The sequence below is a fragment of the Rhinoderma darwinii genome, chromosome 7 (genome assembly GCF_050947455.1).
Source record: "Rhinoderma darwinii isolate aRhiDar2 chromosome 7, aRhiDar2.hap1, whole genome shotgun sequence".
Classification (NCBI taxonomy): Eukaryota; Metazoa; Chordata; class Amphibia; order Anura; family Rhinodermatidae; genus Rhinoderma; species Rhinoderma darwinii.
The window spans coordinates 88,065,636-88,081,112 of record NC_134693.1 but is presented as its reverse complement, the minus strand read 5'-3'; the positions used below and the strand labels follow the sequence as shown (position 1 = coordinate 88,081,112).

The 15,477-nt window shown below is 42.6% G+C and overlaps 1 protein-coding gene across 3 annotated transcripts in view; it reads left to right on the top strand.

The window, feature by feature from the left end:
• Positions 1–15,477, top strand: part of NOL12 (nucleolar protein 12) — a 44,918-nt gene that overhangs the window by 6,250 nt on the left and 23,191 nt on the right. For all 3 annotated transcript variants that reach the window (XM_075833640.1, XM_075833642.1, XM_075833641.1), the window contains exons 3-5: positions 171–276; positions 1,287–1,335; positions 1,595–1,737. In XM_075833640.1, coding sequence (XP_075689755.1) covers positions 171–276; positions 1,287–1,335; positions 1,595–1,737 — 298 coding nt within the window. The remainder of the gene's footprint in view (positions 1–170; positions 277–1,286; positions 1,336–1,594; positions 1,738–15,477) is intronic.

Sequence of the window (15,477 nt, the reverse complement as noted above, 5' to 3'; positions counted from 1 at the left end):
ATTGTATGGTAATACTAATATACCTGTACTGATCATTAATTATTAGCTGTCATATGGCTGGACAATGAACTAGTTAATTTATATTGGTCTTTACCATTAACCTGCCAGTGTTAATAAAACGTGTGTGATGATCTCCGGTAGTTTTCACAAATCTCATCCGTCTGTTTTAGGGAATATTTGACTGGATTTCACAAACGCAAAGTGCAAAGGAGAAAAGCTGCTGTGGAGGAGATCAAACGCAAAATTAAAGAGGAGCAAAAGAGGATGAGAGACGAGGTACAAAGAACAAATTGACATTTCTAGCTGATCTGTCAAGTGACTAAGCCCAGGTTCCAATTATCTATGGTATACTTTGTAGCCTGGTCTAATGCTATGACCTGGTGACATTCGTGCACTATACCACCTGCGGCTATCGTTCGCTTGGGACCTATGTGTAGTTCTTGAGCCACTGGTTGAGGAACACCGATTGTAACCTTTAGTTCATCTTTGAACACATTTACAGTTTATATATAGATATAATCTGCATAAGAAGTTTAGTAACTTTGCAAATATATGGCTTTGGTTGAGCTTCTATAATAAGTGGGACAGTGTAGCTGGCCATTCATACAGCCTAAAATAGCTGTTGGCCAAACACTCATTCGGCCGATACTTATCTACCCTGACCGACCCATAGACCCAATTTTAGCAGAATCCACCAGCATTTAGCTAATGAAAATAATAGAAGGGAGCAGCACTGTGTAAGACAATGTTATATTAGATTCAAGTCACAGGGACCTTGATCGTGCAGCCTAACTATTTGCATTATTCTAATGTGTATTGGCAGCTATAGTCTGTCCTGCTTCAGATTCTTGCACAGTAATCGGTATAAAGATGACTTTTCCCAGAACGCAATTCACCTACTCAAGTACCCTGATACTTTTTTATAACCGATTCAACGTATCAGACTTGTGACATTTCAAGTCACACTACATGCAACTGATTTACTAAAAATTATCCAACACTTTTTTTTTTATTACTTAGCGCTCGACAACATCAGGTACAATCTGGGATTGTTCAGTAGCTGTGCTATGTTCCTCTACAGATATGTGACTTGTTGGGGAAAAAAGGAGCATGCTACAATAGGATTACACAATGGTGCATAGAGGAAAAGTATGCTGTTGTTATTAAATGTGCCCCAATGTGTCACTAAGTAATTCTGGGAGATGTCCGCACTGAAGCCTTCAGAACTGTAACGGCGAGATGGTCATTCCTCGCCGGCTGTCACCAGTTTTCTTTTCTTCCCTTAGAGACACACGGAATACATGAAGAGGCTAAAGGAGAGAGAAGAGGCTTTAGGTAAGGAGCTTGTTCGGTTTTCGTGTAAAGCACGAAATAAAGGCAGAGGCATCGCCAACACAAGTGGTTGGTGACACATGAGGCTGTCCTCATCAGCTGGCATATAAAGGATTTGATCCCTCTTTATCCAAGCTGCATATGCGCTGTTTATCACTTGATCCATCATTTGTTATATCTCTATGCAGGAAATATTGGTAAATGTATAAACTGATAAAGATATGCTTCTGTAAAATACTTCATTTTTCTAACATTTCTGTAGAGGAAGCAGATGAAGTAGAGCGGCTTGTTACATCTAAAACAGAGTCCTTTATTTTTGATCACCCCAACCACACTGTAACTGTGACAACCATCAGTGACTTGGATCTTTCCGGAGTGGGTCTCCTACCTCCTGGCAGCAAGGAGGTATGATTATATGAAGTTTTCTCCGTGCCAACACATTTCACCTTGAGGGAGTTTCTTCTTTGTGTGAACTAATATTTGCACCCATATGAAAATTACTTTAGCTTGGTCGATTAGAGCCAAGTGAATGTCCTAATTTTGGATCCAACATTTTGCGCTGAATAATTTTGTAATATATCTTTGACAGTCAGAGCTCCACTTTTCTGTTGCAGAGCTCCAAAGCCACTACATGGACTTAAAGGATTAGGTAGCAATTTTAGGAGAGCTAAATGGAACCAAAAGCCCCTTTTTCTCGAGTAGTTCGGCATACATCAGTGCTTTTTTTTTTTTTTTCTTGAGAAAAAGAGAGAACGGCGCTCCTCTAAGGTGATATCGTTCTAATCTGTATTAGAAATGGATGTTGATAGGAATAAAGCTCACCTTAGTAAGTTGTCCAATGTCGCCAGCACAACTTAACTTTGTAGCTTGTAGACACTGAATCACACTGCTTGCCTCTGGAGCCATAACCGCATGGGGTGAATTCATCTCAGGAATTCATTTCCTCGTGGTTTTGAAGTAATGCTGACTTGGAAGAAAAAAAGGGATGCTCCTCTAGACGGGCGCTCAGGTGTGAATGGGATGGTATTTTCACAAAATCGTCAGAGTTTAAAACAACGATTTTATTCAATATACTGTTTAAAATAATAAATAGACAATGCTGCAACGCGTTTCAACCACGCACTTTGGTCTTCGTCAGGCATATAAATTTTACTAAAACACATCATCTTAAATACTCTCATCATGTAATTCACACCCAGGTTAAACAGTCAGGGTAAAAGTTCATTGTGGGCGTTTCATCACAGGTGCGTGTATATTTTTCTCTGGTTTTCTCTTATTTCCTATTTCTATTACGTTCTATTTTAATCCATCTATTTTTTACCAAACAATAGTTTCTTTAGACTGTTGTTAAAGAAAATCTTTTATATGCCTGACGAAGACCACAGTGCGTGGTCGAAACGCGTTGCAGCATTGTCTATTTATTATTTTAAACAGTATATTGAATAAAATCGTTGTTTTAAACTCTGACGATTTTGTGAAAATACCATCCCATTCACACCTGAGTGCCCGTCTAGAGGAGCATCCCTTTTTTTCTTCCAAGTCAGCATTTTTATTTTTTTTGTAATGGAAGGTATTTACATTACGTATACATGCACACAACAAGCTCGTTCTGATGTAGCGGGCGGAGTCCTGCAAATTGTTCCTTTCTGCCCCAGTGGCCAAATGTGCATCCAGAACTGCTTGTACAAATGTGTATCAGAACTGCTGATAGCACAGATGCAGCCTAATAAAATGGTTACCTTCATCTGCCAATGGGAGGAGGAGATTAGGAACTTTCAGCATGCTTTCGTCTTATTGAGTTCAATGTGTAAACTATATACTGACTAGTCGTGGCGTTAGCCAGACCTTTATCTTTTAAATCTATGTCCATGCAAGGGACATGGACCTCTGTAACCGAAAAATTTAGCTTCAGCCACTAAAGATATATAAAGAAAATAATCAGTACAGCATTTTTGACATATTTAGATGAAAAAAAAAATGATGATCTAGGGTAGATATTTAAAAACACGTATTTTTTTTTTTTTATATCCCTTTTTTTTGTGGTAAAAATCGCTCAAATTCTTAGTTTACAAATAGCAAAAATAAACTGTATAATGACAAATCAAAACGGCAGGATTTGTAATAACTCTGGAGATTTAAAGCTTAGGAGTTTCTCAGTTTGTTTTGGAAACATTGTACCAGTGTTGAAAAAAAAAAGGGATGCTTACTATTCCAAATTTATTCTTGTACTGGGAGAAATCTTAACCCCTTCATGAATGCCATACGGCTATATACGTTCCAACTGCAGATGCCCCGTGCAGTTGCCACGTGTGTAAATGTTTACGGCCTTGAACAGTGTTTAATGAGTGCAGTGCTGCTTCAGTGTGAGCAGCGCTGCACTCTCATGTCTGCCGGGGCTTTAAGAGCTCCGGACTACACCGCCCACTGTTGATTAGCGCCACACACATCCCCCTGTAGATAGCGCAAAACCCTCTGTAGATAGCGCTACATAAGCTCCCTCTAGGAGAGGGAGCCCCTGACGTCTCTTCATCCCTGCTTTAAATAGTGCCCCCCACTCTTAGTAGGAACACACCCCTGTAGGTAGCGCCACCTAAACCTCCTCTAGGAGTGGAATTCCCGATGTCAGATCACTCTGTGCCGGGGATTCCGCTTCTAGAGAGAGCCCCTGACGTCACTGTCCACCGTCAGGGGCTCTATCTAGGGGCGGAATCCACTGGCTGACACTCTGACAGGGGATTCCGCTACTGGAGAAGCCCCTGGCGTCATTATCCATGTATGGACAGTGACGTCAGCGGCCCTCTCTAGGAGCGGAATCCCTGGTGTCCGATCGCTCTGTGCCAGGGATTCTGCTACTGGAGAAGCCAGCTGGCGTCACTATCCATTTATGGACAGTGACGTCAGGGGCTACTCCTGGACCGGAGTCTCCGGCCACAGCGCTGCTGAGACAGGGGATTCCGCTTTTAGAGTTAGCCCCTAATGTCACTGTCCATATATGGACAGCCATCAGGGGCTCCCTCTAGGAGCGAAATCCCTGGCCAGATGGATTCCGCTCCTGCAGGGGGCTTCAGTTTTTGCTATTTACAGGAAGGGTGTGCCAGTTACGGGGGTGGGTGCTGATACATACAGTTGGAGGTGGCGCTATCTGCAGGGGGTGGCACTATCTACAGGGGGTGTGGTGCGGTCTACAGGGAGTGCTATTTACATGGGCAGTGTGGCATTATATGGGCACGACCTACAGGGGACACTGTGAGCTGTCTACCTTGGCACTGTGTGTGACACACTGTGGGAACTGTGGCAGTCTGTGGGCAATGTCGCACTATCTACAGTGGTATTGTGTCACTATCTACATGGGCACTGTGGTGTTTACAAGTTGCTGCGAATTAAAAAAAAAACCCACTAAAAAAATTAATCCATTTTAACGTCTGTGAAAAATGGATGGCAAATGTCGGTGAAAAGCGGTCAGCCGTGGAATGGATTCAAATTGTGACACTGATGCTAAACAGCCATGAAAAACTGAGTTGATCCATTGTTGACTGCCCTTGTTTTCACGTTGTGTGAATACAGCTCTCATTTCTGCTCACAGCGATTCAGAGTGACACTGTATATATGTTGTGAGTGCAATTCTAGCATACACTACGCCTTGAGTTCCATCCAGCTCCAAATTAGCTTTTAAAAATCATCCTATGAATACGAGCAGCTCGGAGTAGCAAAAACACACAGACACGTTACTGTATGAAAATGCTTCTACTTTATTCTTATCAGCACGGATATTTATAACAAAATTTCAACAACAAATGAGTCAAAGTTTAGATAAAGTTCCACAACTTAATTGGCTCTTAGGGGGGCCGTTCCCTCATCTTCCCAATTATTGCTGCGTAGCTTTGCACACAGAACTGATTCTTCATTTTAATTCTTATTATTGCTGCGTAGTGCTTTGCACACGCACTATGTTTCTCCATTTTAATTCTTATTATTGCTGCGTAGTGCTTTGCACACGCACTATGTTTCTCCATTTTAATTATTATTATTGCAGCGTAGTGCTTTGCACACGGCACTTCTCAAAGTCCCAGAGCATCTACCTTCTAATATAACTAACTTGTACAAGCATATAAGGATATAAGTATATAAGATATACATTAAGTCTAAAACACTTTGGAAAATATTTTTGCTTTCACAATGTGTATATGTATATGTGTGCGTGTATGTATATATATGTGTGTGTGTGTGTGTGTGTGTGTATTAGGGATGTCACGATACCAGAATTTGGACTTCGATACCGATACTTCGTTTAGTATTGCGATTTCGATACCAATTTCGATACTTTTGCCAAGAGTAATAAAAAAATAAATTCTTCCGTTTTCTGATGTGAGGCGCGACGTGTGATGAATTTTGAACGCGCCTCACATTAATAGTAATTAATCCCATCATGTTTCTCAGTCATAATGGGTTAATGTGCGAGGTACATGATGGGGTTAATTACTATTAATGTGAGGAACATGGAGGTTAAATTCATCGCGCCTCACATTAACAAGTGAATGAAAGCCGTGTTTATTTCATTTTTTTACAGCGTACACATCATAAATGATGCAAAAAAATTGTTGTGCGCACCATTACTGAATGTGTGAATATTTTATGTATTGAGACTTACTTTAATGTTTATTGTAAAAAAGGTGAATGTGTATTTTTTTTTTAATTTTAACAATACTTTGTTTTTACTTTATTTTTAAACTTTAATGTACTGACATATATCAGATATATGCCAGTACATTAGCCTGTGGACGGATAGCACACAGGCAGTTGTTAGGACATACTTCGGTATGTCCTAACAACATGAAATATGGTAAGACAGCCCTGGGGTCCGTCAATAGACTCTGGGCTGTCTGCCCATATATGGTATGGCCCTCGATCGCATCACAGGAATTCCCTGTAGCGCGATCCAGGGGAATCCCCCCTGCTCATTTTCTCCTGAATGCTGCAGTCCGCTGTGATCGCAGCATTCAGGGGAATAACGGCAGAGATGAGAGGTTTCTCTGATCTCCGCCGTTATAGAGCGGGGCTGCGGCTGTGTAATACAGCCATTGCCCCGCTCCTGACAGGAAGTGCGCGCGTGGTCAGCATGAGGTGATGCGGCCGCGCTGCACTAATGAGCGGCGGTTCAGGCACTGAGGACAGAACCTGGGGGTGTTTTGTAGTGCGCCCGCCATGTTCTGTCTCAAGTGCCGCCGCTCATTAGTGCAGTGCTGGCCGCATCGCATCATCCTGACCCCACGAACTTATCATGACTCAGGAGCGGGGCTGTGGCTGAATTACACAGCCGCAGCCGCGCTCCCATACATTCATGTATTACTATACTGACATGTGCGGCTGCGCAGCTCAGTATCGAAATAGCGGTATCGAACAGTTTAGGGATGCACAGTATCGAAGTTTCGATGCACCGTGCATCCCTAGTGTGTGTATGTATGTGTGTATATATATATATATATATATATATATATACACACATATACACACACACACACACAGAGAAGGAAATAAGTATTTGATCCCTTGCTGATTTTGCAAGTTTGCCCACTGTCAAAGACATGAACAGTCTAGAATGTGAGACGTGATATGAAGGCGAGTGTGAAAGAGACAATAGTGGGTGAAGACTGTGAGGAGGTTGAAACCTTGTGGGTGGAACTAGAAAGGGAGGTAAACACTGAAAAAATTACTTTTGGTGTAATCTATAGACCCCCCAATATAACTGAGGAGATGGAAGGTCAGATATATAAACAGATGGAGCGGGCTGCACAGGCGGGTACTGTAGTGATAATGGGAGATTTTAATTTCCGGGATATTAATTGGTGTCATGGTTCGGCTTCAACTGCAAAGGGGAGACATTTCCTCAACCTGTTGCAGGAAAATTTTATGGGCCAGTTTGTGGAAGACCCGACTAGAGGTGAAGCTCTGTTGGATCTGGTCATTTCTAATAATGCAGATCTTGTTGGGAATGTCAATGTTCGTGAAAACCTCGGTAACAGTGATCATAATATAGTTACATTTTACCTATACTGTAAAAAACAAACGCAGGCTGGGAGGGCAAAAACATTTAATTTTAAGAAAGCCAATTTCCCCAGGATGAGGGCTGCAATTCAGGATATAGACTGGGAAGAACTAATGTCAAATAATGGAACAAATGATAAATGGGAGATTTTCAAATCTACTTTGAGTTATTATAGTGCAAAATTTATTCCTACAGGTAATAAGTATAAACGACTCAAATTAAACCCCACATGGCTTACACCTTCTGTGAAAGGGGCAATACATGACAAAAAAAGGGCATTTAAAAAATACAAATCTGAGGGTACAGCTGTAGCCTTTGTAAAATATAAAGAGCTTAATAAAATCTGTAAAAATGTAATAAAATTAGCAAAAATACAAAATGAAAGGCAGGTGGCCAAGGATAGTAAAACAAATCCTAAAAAATTCTTCAAGCATATAAATGCAAAAAAGCCAAGGTCTGAACATGTAGGACCCCTAGATAATGGTAATGGGGAGTTGATCACAGGGGATCAAGAGAAGGCAGAGTTACTAAATGGGTTCTTTAGCTCTGTATATACAACAGAAGAAAGAGCAGCTGATGTAGCCGGTGCCAGTGCTGTTAATATATCAGTTGATATACTGAATTGGATGAATGTAGAGATGGTCCAAGCTAAATTAAATAAAATAAATGTGCACAAGGCTCCGGGACCAGATGGGTTACACCCTAGAATTCTTAAAGAGCTTAGTTCAGTTATTTCTGTCCCCCTTTTCATAATATTCAGAGAATCTCTAGTGACTGGTATAGTGCCAAGGGACTGGCGCAGGGCAAATGTGGTGCCTATTTTCAAAAAGGGCTCTAGGTCTTCCCTGGGTAATTATAGACCAGTAAGCTTAACATCCATCGTGGGGAAAATGTTTGAGGGGCTATTGAGGGACTATATACAGGATTATGTGACAATAAATAGCATTATAAGTGACAGCCAGCACGGTTTTACTAAGGACAGAAGTTGTCAAACTAACCTAATCTGTTTTTATGAAGAGGTGAGCAGAAGTCTAGACAGAGGGGCCGCTGTGGATTTAGTGTTTTTAGACTTTGCAAAGGCATTTGACACTGTCCCCCATAGACGCCTAATGGGTAAATTAAGGACTATAGGTTTAGAAAATATAGTTTGTAATTGGATTGAGAATTGGCTCAAGGACCGTATCCAGAGGGTTGTGGTCAATGATTCCTTCTCTGAATGGTCCCCGGTTATAAGTGGTGTACCCCAGGGTTCAGTGCTGGGACCACTATTATTCAACTTATTTATTAATGATATAGAGGAAGGGATTAATAGCACTATTTCTATTTTTGCAGATGACACCAAGCTATGTAATATAGTTCAGACTATGGAAGATGTTCATGAATTACAGGCAGATTTAAACAAACTAAGTGTTTGGGCGTCCACTTGGCAAATGAAATTTAATGTAGATAAATGTAAAGTTATGCATCTTGGTACCAACAACCTGCATGCATCATATGTCCTAGGGGGCGCTACACTGGCGGATTCACTTGTTGAGAAGGATCTGGGTGTACTTGTAAATCATAAACTCAATAACAGCATGCAGTGTCAATCAGCTGCTTCAAAGGCCAGCAGGATATTGTCGTGTATTAAAAGAGGCATGGACTCGCGGGACAGGGATGTAATAATGCCACTTTACAAAGCATTAGTGAGGCCTCATCTAGAATATGCAGTTCAGTTCTGGGCTCCAGTTCATAGAAAGGATGCCCTGGAGTTGGAAAAAATACAAAGAAGAGCAACGAAGCTAATAAGGGGCATGGAGAATTTAAGTTATGAGGAAAGATTGAAAGAATTAAACCTATTTAGCCTTGAAAAAAGAAGACTAAGGGGGGACATGATTAACTTATATAAATATATTAATGGCACATACAAAAAATATGGTGAAATCCTGTTCCTTGTAAAACCCCCTCAAAAAACAAGGGGGCACTCCCTCCGTCTGGAGAAAAAAAGGTTCAAGCTGCAGAGGCGACAAGGCTTCTTTACAGTGAGAACTGTGAATTTATGGAATAGCCTACCGCAGGAGCTGGTCACAGCAGGGACAGTAGATGGCTTTAAAAAAGGGTTAGATAATTTCCTAGAACAAAAAAATATTAGCTCCTATGTGTAGAAATTTTTCCTTCCCTTTTCCCTTCCCTTGGTTGAACTTGATGGACAGTGTCTTTTTTCAGCCGTACTAACTATGTAACTATGTAACTATATAATTTTTAGGCTAGGTTAATTTTACCAGTGAGAGATAGATTATATAGAAAAAAAAACAGACAATCACATTGTCAAAATTATATATATTTATTTGCATTGTGCACAGAGAAATAAGTATTTGATCCCTTTGGCAAACAAGACTTAATACTTGGTGGCAAAACCCTTGTTGGCAAGCACAGCAGTCAGACCTTTTTTGTAGTTGATGATGAGGTTTGCACACATGTTAGATGGAATTTTGGCCCACTTCTCTTTGCAGATCATCTGCACCAACAGTTGTCTCCTTCTCACCCAGCGTCTTACTTCTGGTTTTGTAGCCCATTCCAGCCTTGTGCAGGTCTATGATCTTGTCCTTGACATCCTTAGAAAGCTCTTTGGTCTTGCCCATGTTGTAGAGGTTAGAGTCAGACTGATTAATTGAGTCTGTGGACAGGAGTCTTTTATACAGGTGACCATTTAAGACAGCTGTCTTTAATGCAGGCACCAAGTTGATTTGGAGCGTGTAACTGGTCTGGAGGAGGCTGGACTCTTAATGGTTGGTAGGGGATCAAATACTTATTTCTCTGTGCACAATGCAAATAAATATATATAATTTTGACTATGTGATTTTCTTTTTTTTTATTTATAAAATCTATCGGTCACTGGTAAAATTAACCTAGCCTAAAAATTCTAGACTGTTCATGTCTTTGACAGTGGGCAAACTTACAAAATCAGCAAGGGATCAAATACTTATTTCCTTCACTGTATATATATATATATATATGTGTGTATATATACATATATACACTACCGTTCAAAAGTTTGGGGTCACCCAGACAATTTTGTGTTTTCCATGAAAACTCACACTTATACTTATCAAATGAGTTGCAAAATGACTAAAAAATATAGTCAAGACATTGACAAGGTTAGAAATAATGATTTTTATTTGAAATAATAATTTTCTCCTTCAAACTTTGCTTTTGTCAAAGAATGCTCCATTTGCAGCAATTACAGCATTGCAGACCTTTGGCATTCTAGCTGTTAATTTGCTGAGGTAATCGGGAGAGATTTCACCCCATGCTTCCAGAAGGCTCTCCCACAAGTTGGATTGTCTTGATGGGCACTTCTTGCGTACCATACGGTCAAGCTGCTCCCACAACAGCTCTATGGGGTAGAGATCTGGTGACTGCGCTGGCCACTCCATTACAGATAGAATACCAGCTGCCTGCTTCTTCCCTAAATAGTTCTTGCATAATTTGGAGGTGTGCTTTGGGTCATTGTCCTGTTGTAGGATGAAATTGGCTCCAATCAAGCGCAATCCACAGGGTATGGCATGGCGTTGCAAAATGGAGTGATAGCTTTCCTTATTCAAAATCCCTTTTACCTTGTACAAATCTCCCACTTTACCAGCACCAAAGCAACCCCAGACCATCACATTACCTCCACCATGCTTGACAGATGGCGTCACGCACTCTTCCAGCATCTTTTCAGTTGTTCTGCGTCTCACAAATGTTCTTCTGTGTGATCCAAACACATCAAACTTCGATTCGTCTGTCCATAACACTTTTTTCCAATCTTCCTCTGTCCAATGTCTGTGTGCTTTTGCCCATATTAATCTTTTCCTTTTATTAGCCAGTCTCAGATATGGCTTTTTCTTTGCCACTCTGCCCTGAAGGCCAGCATCCCGTAGTCGCCTCTACACTGTAGACCAGGGGTCTCAAACTCGGCCGGGTAAGTGGGCCGCATATAGAAAAAATGGGAAGTTGACGGGCCGCATTACTTTCAAATTTGATACAATACAAAATTATTGTTAATCAATTAGTTATTTGAACTACTATAACACTATATTACTTTAATAATAATACTACATTACTATAATAATAGCGCTAGGTTTAAAATTTGAGATATTTCTCCACGTGCTTATTTCAACAATCCAGCTTTCCAGTTTAAGTGTCGCTAAATGCAGTCCGGCGGCTCAGTTAGCACACATGTCCAGATTGGGCAGCCCCTTTTTAGATAGTGCCGCAGTGCCCTCTGTGGCTGCTGCCGCAGTGCCCTCTGTGGCTGCTGCCGCAGTGCCCTCTGTGGCTGCTGCCGCAGTGCCCTCTGTGGCTGCTGCCGCAGTGCCCTCTGTGGCTGCTGCCGCAGTGCCCTCTGTGGCTGCTGCCGCAGTGCCCTCTGTGGCTGCTGCCGCAGTGCCCTCTGTGGCTGCTGCCGCAGTGCCCTCTGTGGCTGCTGCCGCAGTGCCCTCTGTGGAGAATGCAACACACCCCTAGATAAGGCCACAGTGCCCCCTGTAGATAAGGCCACACACCCCTAGATAATGCCCGTGTCCTCTTCAGATACTGTCACACACCCACTTGTCGATAACGCCAGTGCCCTCTGTAGAGGCTGCCCCAGTGATGTCAGGGGCTTGCCCAGAGCTGGAGTCCCAGGCAGAGCGCTAGTAGGCTCTGCCTGGGACTCCAGCTGTGCTCCTGACATCACTGGGACTCCTGCTCTGGGGAAGCCCCTGACATCATTGTCGATGTATGGACAGCGATGTCAGAGGCTTCCCCAGAGTCCCGGAGCAGAGCCGATCATAGCGCTCTGCCCGGGACTCCGCTCTGGGGAAGACCCTGACACACTGTCCATATATGGGCAGCGATGTCGGGGAATTCCGCAGCGTCCCGGAGCAGAGACTATACTAGCGCTCTGCCTGGGACTCCGGCTCTGGGGAAGCCCCAAACATCGCTGTTCATATGTGGACAGCTATGTCAGGGAATTCCACAGAGGCCCGGAGCAGAGCCGACACCAGCGCTCTGCTCCGCTCTGGACAAGACCCTGACACACTGTCCATATATGGGCAGCGATGTCAGGGAATTCCACAGAGTCCCGGAGCAGAGCCGACACCAGCACTCTGCTCGGGACTCCGGCTCTGGGGAAGCCCCAGACATCGCTGTTCATATGTGGACAGCGATGTCAGGGAATTCCAGAGTCTCGGTGCTTGAGACCCCTGCTGTAGACGTTGACACTGGCGTTTTGCGGGTACTATTCAATGACTCTGCCAGTTGAGGACCTGTGAGGCGTCTATTTCTCAAACGAGAGACTCTAATGTACTTGTCTTGTTGCTCAGTTGTGCAGCGGGCCTCCCACTTCTCTTTCTACTCTGGTTAGAGCCTGTTTGTGCTGTCCTCTGAAGGGAGTAGTACACACCGTTGTAGGAAATCTTCAGTTTCTTGGCAATTTCTCGCATGGAATAGCCTTCATTTCTAAGAACAAGAATAGACTGTCGAGTTTCACATGAAAGCTCTCTCTTTTTCTAGCCATTTGGAGAGTTTAATCAAACCCACAAATGTAATGCTCCAGATTCTCAACTAGCTCAAAGGAAGGTCAGTTTTATAGCTCCTCTAAACAGCAAAACTGTTTACAGCGGTGCTAACATAATTGCACAAGGGTTTTCAAGTGTTTTCTAATCATCCGTTAGCCTTCTAACACAGTTAGCAAACGCGATGTACCATTAGAACACTGGAGTGATGGTTGCTGGAAATGGACCTCTATACACCTATGTAGATATTGCATTAAAAACCAGACGTTTGCAGCTAGAATAGTCATTTACCACATTAACAATGTATAGAGTGTATTTCTGATTAATTTAATGTTATCTTCATTGAAAAAAAACTGCTTTTCTTTCAAAAATAAGGAAATTTCTAAGTGACCCTAAACTTTTGATCAGTAGTGTAATGTGTGTGTATATGCAAAATATATATAAAGGATTACAATAGTTGTTTTTTTTCAAATTTTTAGTGATTTGTCTACTCATAATAAAAAAACATGGAATTAAATAAATTTCGAAAATGAAAGCCTCAAGTCTTAGAATAGAAAAAATAGTTGTGATATTCAAAGCGGTTGCACAGATATTATCGTTTTAAAGAAGTGCATATCAGAAATAGAAAATTTGACCTGGACACGGGTATAAATGACCCTTGGTCTTGAAAGGGTTAATTCATACATGTAGCAGATATAGAAAGAATTTTTTTTCGAAATTTTTTTTTTTTACAGTACTTCGGAATAATTTTTAAAAATACATTGGTTGTGCAATTGCCTGTGTTCAATTGGGTAAATAGCTTCTATTTAATATGGCATGAGAGCAGCCCTAAAAGTATTAATCAACGACAAACTACGTTGTGTCTGATTTCAATATAGTTCATTGAATTATTGTTGGAGAGATGTCTCAATCCATACTTCCTGTGATCTGGTAAATTCCAGACACTGAGGCCCCAGCACAAAAGCCAGGATGTTCTCAAAATAGTGACTCCTCTTTACCTATTTGTGAAATAGCATCTTATGTAGTAGGTGGCTTTGGCAATGCATCCATGTGGAGTATGCTACCGTTAATTCATTTGACCAATGGTAGTTTCTCAATTCACTTATTTTTTTTAAATTCCCCTCTTTGTGGATGGAGAGTTCTTGTTCTATAAACCTTACAATCTACTGTTTTTAGAAACCCTTTCACCTGCCCATACATATGCAGCTGACTTCCGCATGTAATAGGCAGGGCTTCACAAATACTGGGGCACTTAACATTTTTTTTTCTTATCCTCCTGCGTTATTTCAGATATTGGTGCCGTTATATTTGGCGCCCGATATTTAAATAAACCCCTGAACTGTCAATGGGGCATGTAATTGGCAAGGGGGCGTGTTACTATCGCTGTGACACTGTCCAATCGGCTACGGACAGTGTCACAGCAAGAGCTGGGGAGGAGAGCGTGTGCGCAGCTCTGCTGCCACCACTGAAAAGAAGAGGAGGAGAAGAGGAATGTGAATTATTCTTCTGTACTGTGGCGGCGGGAGTATCGTCCGCAGCGATGTTGGAGCTGTGCGCGCATGGGTGTGTACCCTCTCACTCCAGCTCTCGGTAGACAAGGACGACAAGACTGTGATCTCTCATAAAAGATCACACAGTCTGAAGAGCGTTTGCGCATGATGCACCACTCCGACACCGCTACTGACGATACTCCCGCTGCCACGGAACAGAAGAATTCACCTTCTCCTCTTTACGGTGGTGGCGGCGGCAGTGCTGCGCATGCGCTCGCTCATCACGCTCTCCTCACTCTTGCTGTGACACCGCCCTAATAACAGTTCAGGGGGTTATTTAAATATCGGGTGCCAAACATAACGCCGCCGATATCTAAATAAAGGAGGAGGATAGGAAAAAAATGTAAAGTGCCCCAGGATTTGTGCAGCCCTGCCTATTACATGGTGCAGTCAGCTGCACATGTATTGGCAGGTAAAAGCTTCTCTTTAATAAACTGTACTATCCAGATTCACATAGTGTCTTGAGATGGACTGGCTGCTATTTGCCACGTTTTGAAATTAAAAGTGGATTATCATTTACAAGAATTAGTTCACTTTATGTAGAGCATTTTTATATATTCCATCCCTCCGTTCTTATACAGTTGGTTTAAAAACACATTGAAACATGTGAACTTGAAACTAATGCACAACATATACACTATATCAGGGGCCTCAAGCACGCGGCCCGCGGGCCGCATGCGGCCCCTGGGGCTGTCATCTGCGGCCCGCGGGACACAGCCGCTAGTATCGGCTCTGCTCCGAGACTCTGGAATTCCCTGACATCGCTGTCCACATATGAACAGCGATGTCTGGGGCTTCCCCAGAGCCGGAGTCCCGGGGAGAGCGCTAGTGCAGGCTCTGCTCCGAGACTCTGTGGAATTCCCTGACATCGCTGCCCATATATGGACAGTGTGTCAGGGTCTTGCCCAGAGCGGAGCAGAGCGCTGGTGTCTGCTCTGCTCCTGGACTCTGGAATTCCCTGACATCGCTGTCCACATATGAACAGCGATGTCTGGGGCTTCCCCAGAGCCGGAGTCCCGAGCAGAGCGCTAGT